The sequence below is a fragment of the Drosophila pseudoobscura genome, chromosome 2 (genome assembly GCF_009870125.1).
Source record: "Drosophila pseudoobscura strain MV-25-SWS-2005 chromosome 2, UCI_Dpse_MV25, whole genome shotgun sequence".
In the NCBI taxonomy this organism is placed as follows: domain Eukaryota; kingdom Metazoa; phylum Arthropoda; class Insecta; order Diptera; family Drosophilidae; genus Drosophila; species Drosophila pseudoobscura.
This window is the reverse complement of record NC_046679.1, coordinates 3,595,186-3,611,561: the sequence shown is the minus strand read 5'-3', so window position 1 is coordinate 3,611,561 and position 16,376 is coordinate 3,595,186. Positions and strand designations below refer to the sequence as shown.

Below are 16,376 nucleotides of genomic sequence, written 5' to 3'. Positions count from 1 at the left end.
ATAGTGCTTATCTCCCGATTAGGATTTTCAAATAATATAAATCGTTGTTGTTTTTTTATTGTTTGCAAATAAAATATACAAAAAATAACATTTCTTTATAAAATGTGCATGCCAAAGACAGCGAGAGACAGGACCGACCATCCATGGTGTTGTCGGAGGACAGGCAAAAGTTCAGAAAGGAGCTTTGCCATTTGCCATTTGCCTGTTCCCTGTTTTGTCTTTGTCTTTGACTAACAATGCATGCCAAGTCCATTAAGTAATAGCTAAACTACTAAACTATAATATTTGGTTCTACGGAAACACTACATACAATACGAGTACTCGTACGGGTACTCCCAATACATCGAACGCTAAGAAATTGCATTGTGCAATGGCGACTGTTTCGATCAAATATAAAATGAGCCGTTTTCCTCAAACTAACGAAATACTACGAAACAAGCTTACAACAGACTACAGTGTGAATAATATTCATCTTGACCTATGAATCTATAACTAGGAGGGAAGATCGATTCGAAAGTGGAAAGGGGCAAGCGGGAGGTGAGAGGTGAGAGGAAGATGATAGGCAGAGGGATAGGGATAGGGACCATAAATGATAAATGTAAATATACAGATTAGAGAAGCTCCTAATCCTAGTCCTACTCCTTTTTCGCCGTCAACTTGGCCTGGGCAGCCGCCTCCTTCTTGTAGTTGTGCACATAGAACGAGCTGAACATGTAGGTGAAGAGCCCAGCGTTGAAGGTCAGCAGGGCGGCGATCGACTTGGGGAAGTTGCAGTTGGGCTGGAACTGGATCTGCAGCGTGTGCACAAAGATGATCAAGAATTGAACCTGCGAAAGATACGAGTAGATTTATAGATTCAGCCGGAACGTGGTTCCATCACTCTAATAGGCACTCACAATCTGCAGGATGGTGATGTACTTCTTCCACCACAGATACTTCTGCACCTTGGGTCCCATCGCCGACAGCAGGTAGTAGGCGTACATGATGATGTGGATGAAGGAGTTGATGAAGCCCAGGAGAGTGCCATGGCCGCCGGCAAAGTACTTCACTCCAATGAAGGCGCACACGGGCATCAGCGAGTGATGGTAGAGATGCAGGAATGAGATCTGGCGCTGTTTCTTCCTCAGAACAAAGAACACGGTGTCCAGCAGCTCGGTGATCTTGGCAATGTAGTATAGCCACACAGCACCGGCCATCTGAAATTCGAAAAACGATTGTAGATTCTAGGTATAACTCTCTCTTCTATAAATAGTTTACCCTCATGGAGATGGGATCCGTGGCATAGGGAACGGGCTGGCATTTGTAGCTGTAGTGTCCGCCCCAGCCGCCCTTATAGCCCTCGTAGAACAGCACCAAACTCAAGAGAACCTGCACGGCGTTGTAGACCAGCAGCGTGTTCTTCAGCTCGAAGGGCTTGCGATCCCGCATATACCGGGGACCGGCATACAGACAGAAGTACAAATAGGCAGCCAGGATCGTGAACAGTGGTCCGGGGGCATTCGAAAGGAACCAGCTCTGTGAAAAGTGTCGAAAATTCGGCTATATATAGGCACTAGTCCGCTCTGAAGGACTCACCTTTGTGCGCAGATCCTCGTGCTCCACAAAGAAGTTGACCATCCGGTCAACAATAGTGTTCGTCTCGTTCAGTCTGACCGACATCTTGCCAACTGTAAGTGAAGAATAAATCATGAAATTATAATCATCCAGCCAGTGCCTGGGGGGATAGTAAGTCAAGTGGGTCATGCAGTATAATTAGCACCTGGGGCGACCTTGGGGAGAGCCAATAGAAGATGCTACTAGCCGTAGTTCCTGTTAATTAGCGGTGCACACACAAAACTAATGCTACCCAAGGCAAGGCCTCGCCCACGCTCCAGCAGATCGGAATATACTTAAATACATATACATATGTCTGACATATGTATTTGCTTGATTACGATGATGGCAGTGCGAAATTTCAAATTGATATAATCATGTAATCATCAGGCAACGAACGCGCCGCAAAAGTTCTGGAAGACAATAACCCGACGAATATTGCACTTCTGTTGAACCAGCAGAAAAAAAGGAAATCCGACAAACCCTGCGTTTATGTTCATATTTGATTATTACTGATTCGAATTTCTTTCGAGCTGGAACTGCCGCATCAGCAATTAATTTGGCTTCTTTTGTGCCTCCCAAGATTATGATGTACATTTATTGTTACAGGGCATTTAACGGCAGGCCCCCGGCCAAGGGACGCAATGTGGTTTACGTGCACAGAACTGGTTTTACGGCTGCTACGCTTTAGTTTCGTTAACTTGGCCAAATTGTCGTTCTCCCTCCTCGGCTAGTTTTTGTTCAGGCTGGGGAAATACCCAGCCTCAGCCTTAGTCTCAGACCCATACCCACACCCATGCCCGGCTACAGCGGCAGGACAGTGCCCAAGGACGGGCCAGTCAGGCACGTATGAATCATTAATTTTATGGCATTGTCTTCAAGGAAGGGAAACCAGTTCTCCAACCTGCGGGATGCAACCAACGGCTGCTGCAATCTCTGTGTGTTAATGGTTATGGTTAGTGGGTCTCTACTTGATCAGACCCGCCCAAAGCCAGACCAAGTTCTTTTGCCACTTCCTAGACCTGCCGCTGATATCAATCATTATTTGGCCATAATTGCTTGAACCCCAGGAGCTGCATGGCTTCCCATGGCTGGCATTGCGTTGGATCCGCTTGCTCAATCTCCGATCTTGGCCAGACAGCTGGCCCAGTTTGGTTCTACCCCTGTAGGCCTTTTGGCCTCTAGCCTCCCTTCTATGGGAAATCCTACTAAATGGAATGCTCTGCTTCGATTTGATTCTCCATTTGTTATTTATTAATTATGCACCACCTGCCATCACCAACTCCGAATCGCACTCCAAGTGAGCGCAATCGCGTCGAATTACCGTTTTCTGTTCAGTCATCGCTCTTCACCAAAATGCATTCATTCAGTTGGATTTTGCGGTAACGAGAATTTCGACCAAGTTGTTTGCATTATTTTGAGGGCCTCTTGTCAATTGTTGTTGCGGCGAGGCCGAGCAACATTTCTCAGATTTAGGCAAATGCTTTTCTTAACCATTAGGGAGAGCCTCCATCTAGTGACTGTATCTATACTAGTCGGGAGACTAAAAAGTCGACTTTAAATATGTAACATAGACCGGATACGTATATAATTCTACATTTAAATGCAAATCGCATCAGCCGGATTATAAACTGGTTTTATTTGCCTCACAGATATTATTATTTAATAAATAATTTAAATACTAAGTGGAAATATCTATGAGGAGACTGCTCCACTAACCTGTTAATGAAATTTCAACTGCAGAAACCCACTGGATGCTCAAATAAAGTATTATCTAAGCACAATATTAGAATATATGTATGATCATCGCTAAAAACTTCCACCGGTTTCCGCAAAATTCGTGATTTATTGGCTGCGAAGAGGCATGAACTTGACTTTGACTTTGGGTTTTGGGTTTTGGGGACTTTCATCTGCGAAGTTCTTTTATGACCAGTTAGCAGTCATAAATATCAAGATAATAGTTGTAGAATTCAAGTTTTATCACAAGAGGCCATCACCATCTGCCCTGCCCCAAAACTGCTTCCTCCCCCCCTGCAGCACTCCATTCGCTCCCCCAACAAAACATGCGAATTAAAATTGCTGTAAAATTTTGCATATTTATTTGTCTATTGATTTTCAAACCGTTCGATCGACGTTCGATGTCCACATGCAAATTAGTTGGGACTTTGTGGCCGAAAAACCCGAAAATCAAAAGTCAGAACTGTTGGGTCACCATTATTTGGCAGATTAGTTTTTAGAATTTGATCCTGACTTTCAGAATTCCCACCCATTGGGTTTCTGATGACCTTTGTCTAGTATTTACTCCTCTATGCTCTCGTTTTGAATATTCTTTGACACAATATGCGAGTATTTCGCAAACGGAGGCGTCTCTGCCAATGTCGGACTCTGTTGGATGCCATTTGCCTTCCAATTAGCGATTGTCAGGGAGGCGAGAGTGCGTGGCAACGGCAGGGTAAATATGAAATGAAATAATGGAATAATGGAAAGACAAATAAATAGAATTCGACTCCCAAATGAGCTCCACAGCCCTGACGTCACATTCCAGTTTATTATGCGATAATCAGCCCGGCTATATGTCGGCCGATAAATTCTAGACACGCGTCGCACTCGCGGCTGTATAAAGAGATTTGCACGTTCTTTTTTCTGTCGTCAAGTTGGCCTACCATTTTTGGTTCGTGGAGCACATGTGGCGTATGCGCAATTTGTAGCTGAATATGCTTCCGATCCCCATCCCAATCCCAATCTGTTTATATTTACAGCCTCTAGAACACTTAGTTCTGGATGGCCGAGAGGTCTCATGGGAAGCCCTGAACGTCAACAGAAATGGCTAGGAATGTTGAGGAGAAACAAAAGACTAAACCTGAACCTGAAGCCGTAGCGGCAAGCAGTCTCTGATCAATCGATGGAATAAAGTTAACGCAACGGCAATATCAACGGCAACGCATTATTGTAAAATCTCTATCAAGGTCGTACGTTTTGAGGAAACAAAACGAAGCAGCCAAAGAGCTGATCTCTTGCATTTTCGAGCAGCTAGAGGAGGCAGCAGCACCATCTCACTTCTGGGCGTGGCTCTGCGATACGATCAAACATTCGGCGCGGAGACTGAGAGGCGTATTATCTCTGCCTATTGACTGACCGCCAAAGAGATTTCTACTTTTATTTTATGCAGATTCGTTGGCTGTTGCCTCGACTATTTTGCATTAGCCTTAGTTTCAGCTCTGCTCTGCTCTGCTCTGATCTGACCTTGAACTAGTGTTAGTGGTGTGAGTGAGTGTTAGCCGCTGCAGGCTCATAAATTAGCTAATTTAGCCACACAGACAACACCAAGTTGACGGACTAATCGCGACTAACTTCCGCGTGGCGGCTGGCAGCAGAAATACCACCAGGAATGTGACTCGCTCTGGACATTCCTTCAGCCAATTAAACGGAATCTGTAAAGTTTCCACTACGATATATTTCATAAAAATGTAATTGAGTCAATTATTGTGATTTGAAATATGCCTAATCAGTCGGTCACTCTGTGAGCGAGTATGTACTATGTAGGTTGTCTAGGTCTGGATTCCGTATTCTCGTACAACAGCAGATCAATCCGATTGGCAGGTTGTGCTAGGCGTGAAACAGTCACAGCCATTGCCATAGGAACACAGCGCCAATGTTTGTTTTCTGAGTGCTTCATTCAGTTATTGGATTATTTAAATATTAGCAATTTGTCAAACTTTATAAATATGCAATTAGTTGCAAATATGTCTGGGTTCTTACACGAAAAACAGGTTCAAAGTTCGTTGGCTGACGCATATTGCAGTCTGAATAAATTACGAGTAAATCAACAACTAGTCGATCAAAGCACTCGATTGAAAGTAATTCCTATCACTTGCACTTCGATAGGCAATCGCTACAATCACTTTCAGCTGTGATCCATTAGAGGGGCGGGGAAATTCGATACGTGGGGGAATTGCCTTTACTGCCTTTAATTAACAAATATCTTGTGACAATCAACGCTTACATTTTCTCTAGAATCACTAGAACTATTAATAATGTTAATATTTGTTTGTTTGTTTATTTGTGGCTTTAATGTCGTTGCACTTGCATTTTGCAAAAAATCATTTGTTCCCTCCCAAGGGTGCACAGATTGAACCAGTCATGCATATTCAATATATGTATGTGCCTACGGGTATATAGAATATTCGTACTCGTATTCAAATCTACCCATGTACGACATCTGACCTCCAATATTTGCAATTGTCATCACATCACCTTACCGAAACATCATCATCGTCCACATAGCCATCGCCTTGTTCTGCCTCTCGATTTGTTTACCTTGCCATTATTATCAAATCTCTTTTTCTATGGCCAAACTTTGAGGGTGATGCTGGCTGCTGGCTGCTTACTGCTGGCTGCCGTCTGGTTGGGCAAATAAGTCACTCTAAAACCCACTCGGCCGGAGGAAGCATTGAGAAACCCAGCAAGCAGGTGGGAATTAGATGGGTTTCTGCTTTAATTGTTGGTGTGACCGACGACGCATGTGACCCCAATTGGATTCATAATATTAAAATGTAATTTGCCATGTCAAAAAACAAAAAAAATGTCACCCAAGAGGCAATAAACATCGCCCGCGTTTTTCTTTTACCGGACGGATGTGCAGCAGTAACCATTTGTGTACCCAGATCTCCCACCTGTACCAGAGCTGGGTGTGATATGAAGATAATTTTGCTTGACTAACTATCTCTCCGGTCTCTCCGGAGTGTCACTCAGAGTCACCGCTGGGCTGGCTGTTTTGTTTGTGCCAAGAAAACAACAATAAAATCGTAAATCAACAAATTGTGCGCATGCGTGAACGTCAGCGCTGCCTCTGACGAAGGGCAAATCCAACCAAATTATAACCAAAATATTTCTCTAAAGAATTGGTAACTTGATAACTGTCTGGCGTATGGGAAGTGTGATATGTGTATCAGTGTGCCAATGTTATATACCAGACTTCCGCTCTATTCTTATCACATCACAACTTCTCTCAAAGTATAAACGTCAATGAACAGCTCAAGTTTTTTGGGGGTTTTTCAGGCATTGTACGAGTTTTGTTTGTGTATCTCTTCGTTTAGCACATCTTCTGATTTCTGTTTGGGCCGCAATTGCCACGAAAAGTGTAACGCAAAATTCAGGGCTAAGGGAGATCGACGATGACATAACACATAATGCCCCGTGAAATTGGGCAGTTTTCTTTAACGCGTACACTGCGTGTGGTATGTGGTATGCGGTAATGCAACAGCATCCGCAGTGGCAGTCGCAGACACAACCTGACGCGATATTGGCCTGCTGCTGTGCTGCTGCATTTTATCTTCATCTGCTTCATCTACTATAACGTACAGAATTGATCAATCGTTGTGCGATTTACATATGAGCCCCACATTAGTGATGTGATTGACTTGGCTGGCTGGCTGTCTGGCTGGGATGCCACTGGCTGTTTCTGTGGCTGGGGCAGCATCTTCATGGCGCAGCGGAGTATTACAGCTCGTTTTGTAAGCCCGTTTTTTCCTCCATCTCTCATTTTTTTTATTTTTTTTTTTTTGAGGGCTGGCTGGCTATTGCCTGTTGGCCATCGTCATGTTATTTATTTATACAATATTTAGTCTGTATTTTTCTTTTGAATTCGTCCGTTCCCGGGTGTTTTGGTTCGCTTTTCGTTTCGCAATGACCCCAAAAATGTCTCAAATTGTTAACAGGTTGCTGGCCACAAAACATGTGGCCAGGCCAGGAATTTGTTTATACCCTAAACGTGTGTGCATAATTTAGCATAAAATCTAGACACAATTCGCCATTGTTCGGGATGAGTATTATTCGGTTCTTAAGCACTTGCCTTTCGGTTACGAAATATTGAATGGAATGAACTTCACTTTCCGCCACAACGCGCAAGAACAAACACTAAACTGAGGAATTCTTTCTGTTATCCTTCGAGACAATATTTCACACTCGATTCCAGGCGATCAGCGCGACGCTGCTGGGCACAGAACACAGAGAATAGAGCACAGAACAGAGCACAACACGAGGCGGCAGATCTCGGCCAGCTTTACGATTTCCCAGCGAACACTTGGCTGCTTTGCTGTTGAGGCGCCGTTTTCAGACTAAGCGATATCCGGGCCCTACAAGCCGTCTTCTATGCGCCGCAGACACAGATACACGGACACGAAACCGACCAAAAGCCAACACCAACACCAACAACAAACAGCCAACAGCACCAACACCAACACCGACGACAGAGACGACGGCGACAACGATTCGGATTCAGACTTCGATTCGAATGTGGACTCGGATGGGGCCCGATCTCAGCCGATTGCTAGCTCCGATCCGACCCAAGCTTGCGCGCGCGCCATGTTCCATCAGATTTTAGTTGCTTCGAAGCGGAGCGGGAGCGGTGTCTGGGCACTGATTCTCAGCCATTGCATGTTTTTGAGGGCCTGTTCTAGGATCTGCGATAAGAACATCAACCGTCAGCTTAATTGTCGCTAAAATCGATAAACACAATGCATTCCAAATCAATAATTATAATAATAATAAACAAGCGCCTCTTCCTATAATAAAACTATTTTTATATCCAAAGTGGATTGCCGCCTGGAGAATGTTTTGCAGTTGGCCAAACCAAATCGTTAAAATGTATCCAGTAGATTTATCATCTGTGGGCCGGGCTGAGTCTGGGAGCCGGAGCCCGTGCGGGATTGTGCCTTATGATTGTGCAATTAAATGGCCCCAAACTGCCCGAAGCCAGCGTCTGTGGGGCTGACGAGAAAAGAGCAGTGGCAGCCAGGTTTCCAATGGCCACTTGATGCACATTTTAGCCGCGTCATTCCGCACACTCGCAGTAGTAGCAGTCACTAGTGGAAACTGCATTGTCTGCTTTAGTGCGAGTACCCACATGGTAGTAAGCCATGGTGAATGAACAGTAGCTCGAAATTGCTTGGCAGACTCCAAAAGCAACGCACCCGTCCCAGCCCCAATGACTGCCTGACATTTGCCACCAGGTCCCCCATTTGGGCCCACTGCTAATTGCTCAATAGGAAGAAAGAAGACAAAGGAGTGAACATCACAGATTTAAGCTTCATTTAGCTGTGAAGCTCCACGCCCACGCCCACGCCACTCTGGTACTGCAGCTCATAAAATCATAAATTGGTATCAATTCATTCACAGATTTTGGGTTTCGGATACGACGGATTCGACGGAGCTTCATTTAAGCTTCCGCAATTCCGAAGGCCAAAGGCCCGCCGCGTTGGCATGCCCGACGCGTGCCCGAATCTTATTTGGGAGGTGTTGTGCTGGCGGCTCATTTCAATTGCTAAATATTTTTGGCAATTCGAGGAAGATTCTACGCAGCGTTTGTTACGTTAACGATACCCGGACTGAACCCATTTCAAGGCGTGCCAAAACGTTATCAAAGCCAGTCATCGCCAAGAATCGAAACACCTATTTCCATACGCATTTTCGGGCCCAATCAGTTTATCAATCAGTTTATTGTTTCGCCATCGATTTCCGTACATGTTCAATACGAATTTTCACTTTGTGTCGAATTCAATCGCGTTCAAAGTCAATGTCGGCGCTGGCCTATGGCGGAAACAAAAGACTTCGGACACAAACTCGCCACAATGCCCCCCAGCATTGTGTTTTATTATAGATACAGATGCGGCTCATTTAACGACTTATTCGATTAGAGTTGATTTGTTTTATTATATTTTCAAAGCATCTTTACATGGAAAACTACAGCACCACGAAATGCAAATAAAAAAGCATACAGACAGCCACCTTTTGGATATGATTGGGGGGAATAGGAATATCTTTTTGTTGTGTTGGGTACCATTATACGCTTTTAATGTTTTTGAACTTGACAAGATATCCAAATTTGCATGATAATGATTGGATGATAGACTCTGAAAGAATAAATGCTGTCTGCTGCCCCATTAGAGTATTGGGCAAAAACATTCTGTGCGCTCTTTTTTCTGCACTCTACTCTTGATTTGGTAATTTCGGTTGGACTTTTTGTACCACTCGCCTGTGTACATTAAAACTCAATTAGTGCGTAACAGTTGGAGAACATTGGGGAAAAACGCAGCCACCAATTGTTGGCAAGCTGGTAAGTATTGTACGGAGAGTATATGAGTATATGAGAAGTACGAGTCCGAGGTGAACTGAGGCTGATTGGAAATCAATGAACCAACGAACTGGACACACAGCGGATGCTGGCAACGGCCTTGACCATAACACTTAAACGCCAAAAGCCTTCAAATACAAGTTGCTGCTTGTTAGTCTCAGCATCAGTCTGAGTCTCTTGGTTCCGACTCGGACTCAGACTCAGATTCAGAGTCGGTATATTGAATTTAACGCATAAAGGCAACTACTGCACAAGACCATTAATAAGAAGCTGAAAGCCCAAACTGGGTGGCTGCCTGAACTCTGCAGACGCATTCGAGTTTTACCGACATTGAACTGCACAAAGCACACATCTCACATCTCCTAATGACGATGACAGGCCAAACGCGATTGTGAATCCAGCACACATGTCTTCTCTTCCGGCTCTTCCGGATTGATTGGCCTGGCCCAGAGAGCAGTGGAGCAGGTCTCACACTGACCTGACGACGCGACGCACCGCATCTGAGCAAATTGTCAAATTATGTCTAATGAGAAGTAATTCGAGTACTACAGCTATGTGGCGTGCATTGGGTTGGATAGTCGTAAGAGTACAAGTGTATCGTGCAACTGAAAGTGAAAGCCCAGCAGACGGTACAATAGTTTTAGGGTTATAAAAATCACCCACAAACCGTATTTGACTGAGGCGAAGTTTCGGCACAAACCAGTTCGTTGTCACCTGTAAAACAGAGCTGAAACACAAACTGAGGCATGGGCATATTTCCTCATCTGGCCACGATTTATAGGCAGTCGATTTGCATTTATTCAGAACGGGTAATTAAACCCTATTTAGGGTGTTTTATGTGCATTCGACCACAAAAAGACTGCGTTAAACATAAAACGCATCGGCTCTTGAATCATTTTTTACGGTTCAAGGGGAGACATTTTGGAACAATTTGTGGACTTCAGCTTTTCATTTGGTAATGCGTTGCGATTTGAACCCTGTTGGATTGACTTAGCGAAGCCTTTATGCACCTGCTTGAGGCATATTTAAAATATTTCTCTTCTGTTCGGGGCTTCCATCGGAACCGATTTTTGCCATATTTGATTCTGGTACTATTTTTGTTACCGTTGAACTTGAATTTTCGTAAAGCCTACAATCGCATTTACTTAAAAGACACGTGCGCGGTGCTCTCAAGTGTTTTGTTCGATTATTTGTGCAAAAACTGAAAAGATTTAATGATCTACAGACTCGAAAATAGAAACTGGCACACATATATGTACCTGCGAGTAGAACACAAGGCAGAGGTGGGAGGCAGACAGACTCAAGACTAGACCACGACTCGCGGGGCTGCTCACTCCATCAAGGGGGTCAAAGTCAACTCTAGCATTCGCCCAGTCATCAGCAACAAATGCTTTGCCCTCGCCAGCCAAATTCGCGCCGCCAGTCTGAACTAAACTAATAACCCCGGCGCGTATTTCTAATTCTCTATGACGATATTTATGCGAAGGCATTAGGGTGATGGCAACCGTTGCCAAATCGAACATACATACATATGTATGTACATAAATATTAGCAAGATTTTGCAGATACATATCTTTAATGATGAAAATGTATGATTATGAAATGCTCCTTGGCTGACAATATCTGATATAAGCCGAGGGAATTGCGCTCTTTGAAATCAGTTTTCAATACAAATACAAATCAGAAGTCTTCTCTTTATTTATTGTTTGCACTTCGCCGCGTGTTGGTAATAGATCGGCCATGCATATTGTAATATATGTATGTGATGGTAGCTGCTGTGAAAACAAGCCCTAGTACGAGTATGTGTGTGATTGGATTTAGAATTTAACGTAAATTTAGACCTCGTATAACGTTTTAGATCTGTGTTCACTATTCCATGTAATCCTAATGATTCTAATTCATCTAATTATATAACTTAAAAGAGGAAATTGCTTGCCTTTTCGAATGGTTCTACAGTATAGAGAGAGTAACCGTAAGCCTGAGCGAATATGGGAATGGCTCCACAATCCCCACCTGGCCATGAATGACCCTGGCATTTCGTCCCTTTGCAAGCAATCCCTTTCATCAACTAAAGATAATATTAAGTAAACGAAATTGGAATTATATAAATAGTTGTACATATATTAATTACTCTACTGCAAATTTCATTCGATAATTAACGTTTTGCTAGATTTCCCTTTTGTATAATGAACGATTTTGAATTGGATGATAAATGCGCGTAAATTATGCCTGGAATATGGATCGGTTTTCATCTATTCGTATAACAAGGTACAGATGCTCACCAAACGCTAAAAACGGTTGCATTGTAAAATTGCGCTAGATCGCAGTATTGTGTATGTGAATATACTCGTATGTGTGGGATTCTATGTATTTATGATTGTATGATTGTATCCTCAGTATCCACATTTAGCTTTTAGAAGGTAATAGGCTCAATCGGCACGGTGCACTCGCTATACATGACACGGTACATGGCCATCTCGGAGATGCCATGATAGTGCACAAAGGCCGCAGCAATCACAAGGATGTGGAATATCTGGTGCGATTGTCCCTGCAAAATAAAATTCAGCGTTGAGTGAGTCATTTTCCTTATCTCAAGAGATAACCCAAACCCTACCCAAATGTCGAACTTTCCAGGGAACCAACGCTCGGGCACACGTAGGGCATACAGCAAGGCACCAATGATGTAGAGTAGGCCTAATAGAGTGAAAGAAAATTCGATTTCATCTTCAAAATATCCTCTGATTATGAAACTTACCCATGAGGATTAGCCATCCCAGACTGGCACGACTCATCTGACTGAACCATCCTTCCATGATGCTGTAGTGAATGGCTGGAATGACGCCGGACAGTCCAAAGCTCATGAAAACGCCAGCGCGCAATGGACGAAGTGCTGGCTCCGAGAACTTATCCCACAGCGAGACAATGATGGAGAGCACGCCCAGGACACAGACCACTGACAGATAGATCACCTTTGGCTGGTAATGACAGTAGAAACCGTAGTACAGCCAAGGCACAAAAGATCCCATAATTAGCAGTGCGATTCCACAGTAGTCCAGTCTGTGGGTAAACGAAAGAATTAGAACAGAATACACTTCCTATGATGTGGTGGACTTACTTTGAAAACAGTCTTCCCATCTCTACAGAGTGACAGCTCAGTGTGTGGAAAGTAAATGAGAATCCTAAGCAAACAATTGCCCCAATAAAGAAGGCGCCAAAAACGATCTTCTCCTGTGTCTGAATTTCCACCGAGGGACGCGTAATGAAGTACACAGCGACGCCAAGGAATGCAATGAAGCCCAGCAAATGGGTCCAAATGTTTCCCGTCTCCGTGTGAATGCGGAAAATCGATTTGAAGCAAGCGCGGAACGAGGGCAACGGTGGGCGATGTCCGCGGTGTAGAAAATCGTTATCCTGCAGCCATTTTGGTAGGTTTTTGTAGTGGCACACCTTCCAGCTGGCCTCCCACACCTACATGCGTCAGGGAAAGTTAAATATAAACGGTTAGTGAACTTGACTAATAGGGCAGGGGTGGCTTGGAATTTGAGTTTGGGTTTGGGTTTGGGTTAAGGGCCTCAGTCAGTGGCTAACGGGGCATAGTTTCAACACAAATTAAAAACAAATTAAAAGTAGTTTTTATATTTATTCAAGGGAAAATAAAGTGCAACAAAGTTACGGAATTTCAAATGAAAAGGGGTGTTCCGCTTGAGCCATAGTTCATCAATTATCCAAAAGTACTTACCTTGCGTACAAACTCCTCGGCCTGCTCCGCGGCGTTGTGGGCCAATGCACCCAAATCGATTTCGTCGGACAGCACCCCAGCCTTCAGTACTTCCGTCATCTAAGGGAAGGAAATGATGCGGGAATTACACATGCTTCGAACCGGATATGAATATCAAAAGCTTAGACTACATTCAAAACGTTAAAACTAAAAGCAAATGGGACTGACGTCTTTATCGATCGCTTGACACTCAATTGCATCCTCGTTCTGATTCTTCTTCGGGGCGTCCTCGATCGGAACATCGCTCTGCGGCTCCAGATCCGGGTCGATCACAGTCAAGACAACCTCCGGCTGGGACTGCTGTTTGTCTGGCATTTTGAGCGGCAAACAGCGATTCGTTTCAAAAACTAAAACTAAGTGTGCGGCACAACGAGCGTTTATACTTTGAAGAATCTGACTGTCGCATACTTAGTTGAAACGGTTTGTATAAACTTTTGTTCACGGAACAAGACAACAAAAAAAAACAACAAAATGCGCCTGGCGATAAGATAGCGCGCCCGATGCTGCCTCTCTCCGTCCCAAACGTCCCATTATCAGCTCCACATCTGACGTCGTCTGGTTATTTTTCCCACCGTTTTCGGCCTAAGCCGGCCCTCGGCACCTCTAATCCGGAACGGAACTGATTGAAAGTATCGAGAGAACTATACTCAATATTCCACTGAAAGGCAGGATTGGAAAATGCGCTTAATGTTCTGTAAAGCATTTCCACTGCTCCAGTGTATCGAATGTTCTATAACTTTTGCAATTGCCACCTGCGGCAGTAAGGCAATGGCCACATTGTGGGCCTCTGCAATAGTTCGAACGATAAGAGCAGTCGTTGAAAACGACAATGAAAAGACTACAGACACTTAGAGTACCCTGCCTTCGGCATGCGCTCCCTGGCTGCGACCACCAACAACAGCGCGATAACACAACGCGGTGCCAGGTCAGCGATAAGGTTGCACAGCACTTGAGTGTGCAAATGCTTTTTGCACAACAGTTTAGCGTAAACGACAAGGACGGGCTTAAAAGGCGGTTTGACTTACCTCAGCCTCGATGAGCTGTGTGTCCTCCGGTGTGGAGGGCAGTGGGCATCCGGCATCGTCCTCCTCGCCCAGCTCATCGTCGTACTCCAGCAAATGTAGATCATTGCTGAGGGAATCATCCGGTCCCCAGCCGCGACGCTTGCGAAGTATCATTTGTACCTGCTCGAAGATATCTTCCTCGGTCTCATCGCTGCCGTGTTGCGTGGCTGTTGTGGTTGCAGTGGTCCCCGCACCGGCAGACGAGTGGCCAGACGAGTCCAGGCCAGTGGTTGCTGTGGAGGTCTCCTCCACCTCGGCAGACAAATCGCTGACCGATTTCTTGCGTTCGAGCAGATTCGAAGAAGATTCCATGACGCTCCTTCTAGCCTCCCACACAAAAAGTGCTGAAATGTAGGAGTTTTAACTAAACTAGAAACAGAAACTCAAGTTTTCCCCGAGTGAAATAGGATCAATTATTGTTATTTCTACGATATCAAATTCTCGAAATCATGGCCAGCTGGCATTCGGGGAATTTTATAGGAGAATTGCTTTTATTAGTGCGGCAATATTAATTTTATATGGATACACATGTGGCTCCCAGCAACAAAACAGTCCAAGTGAACTTTGTATCCCAGCCGGCTGTATAGCGTATATGCATGGCACGAGTACAGATGTCTGTGCACTGTGCTTTTTTATCATTTAGCGAGTTAGCTGCCAATTAAAGTTTTACATAAGATGGGGCATAGCGTTGCCAACAAAGGCAGGAGTATGGGACAGATGTCACGAGGACCCCAGGGACACTCATTGATAACAGCCACATGACACTCATTGAGAACTTCGGCCACAAGGCCACGTGTGAGAGCCAAAAAACGACACTTCGGATGCATTTTTTTCACCTGCGCAGTGCACACAATTCAGTTTTCCCAGACCAGACCATTGAGGCCAGCACGGCCACAACAATTAAGATGTGGAAAGATTTCACTCTTTATGCGTCACTCACATATTTAAGCGCTTCCTGAAACTTGCGCTGCTGTGCGTGTAACTCCAAAGGACCCTCGAAGCTAGCACTTGCCCAGTAATTAATTTATTTACTTTATTTATTTGGATGGTGCAGGAGCAGCAGATTTTTTTTTCTTTTTTTATTTATTAAAATATACGGTCCGACCAGTTAAAATATACGGTCCGACCCTCAGAGATATACCAAAATATACCGTCACATTTGAAAAATATACCGTAAATATACTGACGAATTCAAGTTCTATTTTACTTATTCCGATTTTGATATTCCGTCGAATATGAATAGCTATTTAGATCTCTCAGCTTTGCCCACTTAATTTTAGGACGTTGATGATTAAATTTTCTTCAGGATTGACTAATTGTTAGTCCTTGCTTGAATTGAATTTTGTCTAAAACAAGGCTTAAGCAAAATAGTTAAAAAAAAAAAAACAGTCGCAATGTTGCTGGTATGATGCGTGTATAGCCTTTGTATACCCTTTTCCCTTTTCGCAAATTGACGAATCATTTTTCTACAGGACTAGCTAACTTTAATTTTAGTGAATTTTTATAGAAATTTGTTGGTCTTTTTTTCATATAAGCCCCATGGAATCGCCAGTGTGAAAAACATCCGTTATCTACTTTTTAACTGACCTTTTCGACATTTTTGTCCATAAAAATACTGGAAAATATTAGAAAATACTACGAAAAGTGCCAAATTTCCAAGGTGTGTGAGCTAAAATAGGTGAGCAACACCATTGAAAAATCGAACTTAGCCCACTGAAACCCTTTTTATTTTAACACGGCAACAAATTTAGCTAAATCGCGGAAAATAATACCAATAATAATAATAATAATAATTCTTCGTGTAGATGCC

The 16,376-nt window shown here is 43.8% G+C and overlaps 2 protein-coding genes across 5 annotated transcripts; both read right to left on the bottom strand.

Moving 5' to 3' along the window:
- Window positions 1-37: 37 nt before the first annotated feature.
- On the bottom strand, window positions 38-7,732 carry LOC4800614 (elongation of very long chain fatty acids protein AAEL008004). Its single transcript, XM_001357822.4, has 5 exons — window positions 7,445-7,732; window positions 1,576-1,667; window positions 1,258-1,515; window positions 897-1,196; window positions 38-827 (listed from the first exon to the last, which is right to left on the bottom strand). Exons 2-5 carry the CDS (start codon window positions 1,657-1,659, stop codon window positions 636-638), a joined length of 834 nt encoding a protein of 277 aa, XP_001357859.1. The 5' UTR covers window positions 1,660-1,667; window positions 7,445-7,732; the 3' UTR covers window positions 38-635.
- Window positions 7,733-11,404: 3,672 nt separating this feature from the next.
- On the bottom strand, window positions 11,405-15,664 carry AdipoR (adiponectin receptor). Of its 4 annotated transcripts, XR_001451549.2 has the most exons (8): window positions 15,507-15,663; window positions 14,528-14,910; window positions 13,464-13,562; window positions 12,840-13,192; window positions 12,480-12,781; window positions 12,339-12,418; window positions 12,007-12,272; window positions 11,405-11,953 (listed from the first exon to the last, which is right to left on the bottom strand). XR_001451549.2 is itself a non-coding variant. In XM_003736227.3 (7 exons), exons 2-7 carry the CDS (start codon window positions 14,876-14,878, stop codon window positions 12,138-12,140), a joined length of 1,320 nt encoding a protein of 439 aa, XP_003736275.1. In that variant the 5' UTR covers window positions 14,879-14,910; window positions 15,507-15,663; the 3' UTR covers window positions 11,405-12,137. The 4 variants fall into 4 exon arrangements, 3 of the variants coding, with proteins under 3 accessions (XP_003736275.1, XP_001357860.3, XP_015038657.1); XM_003736227.3 differs by having other exon boundaries at window positions 11,405-12,272; XM_001357823.4 differs by lacking the exon at window positions 13,464-13,562 and having other exon boundaries at window positions 11,405-12,272; window positions 15,507-15,664.
- Between the last annotated feature and the right edge of the window lie 712 nt (window positions 15,665-16,376).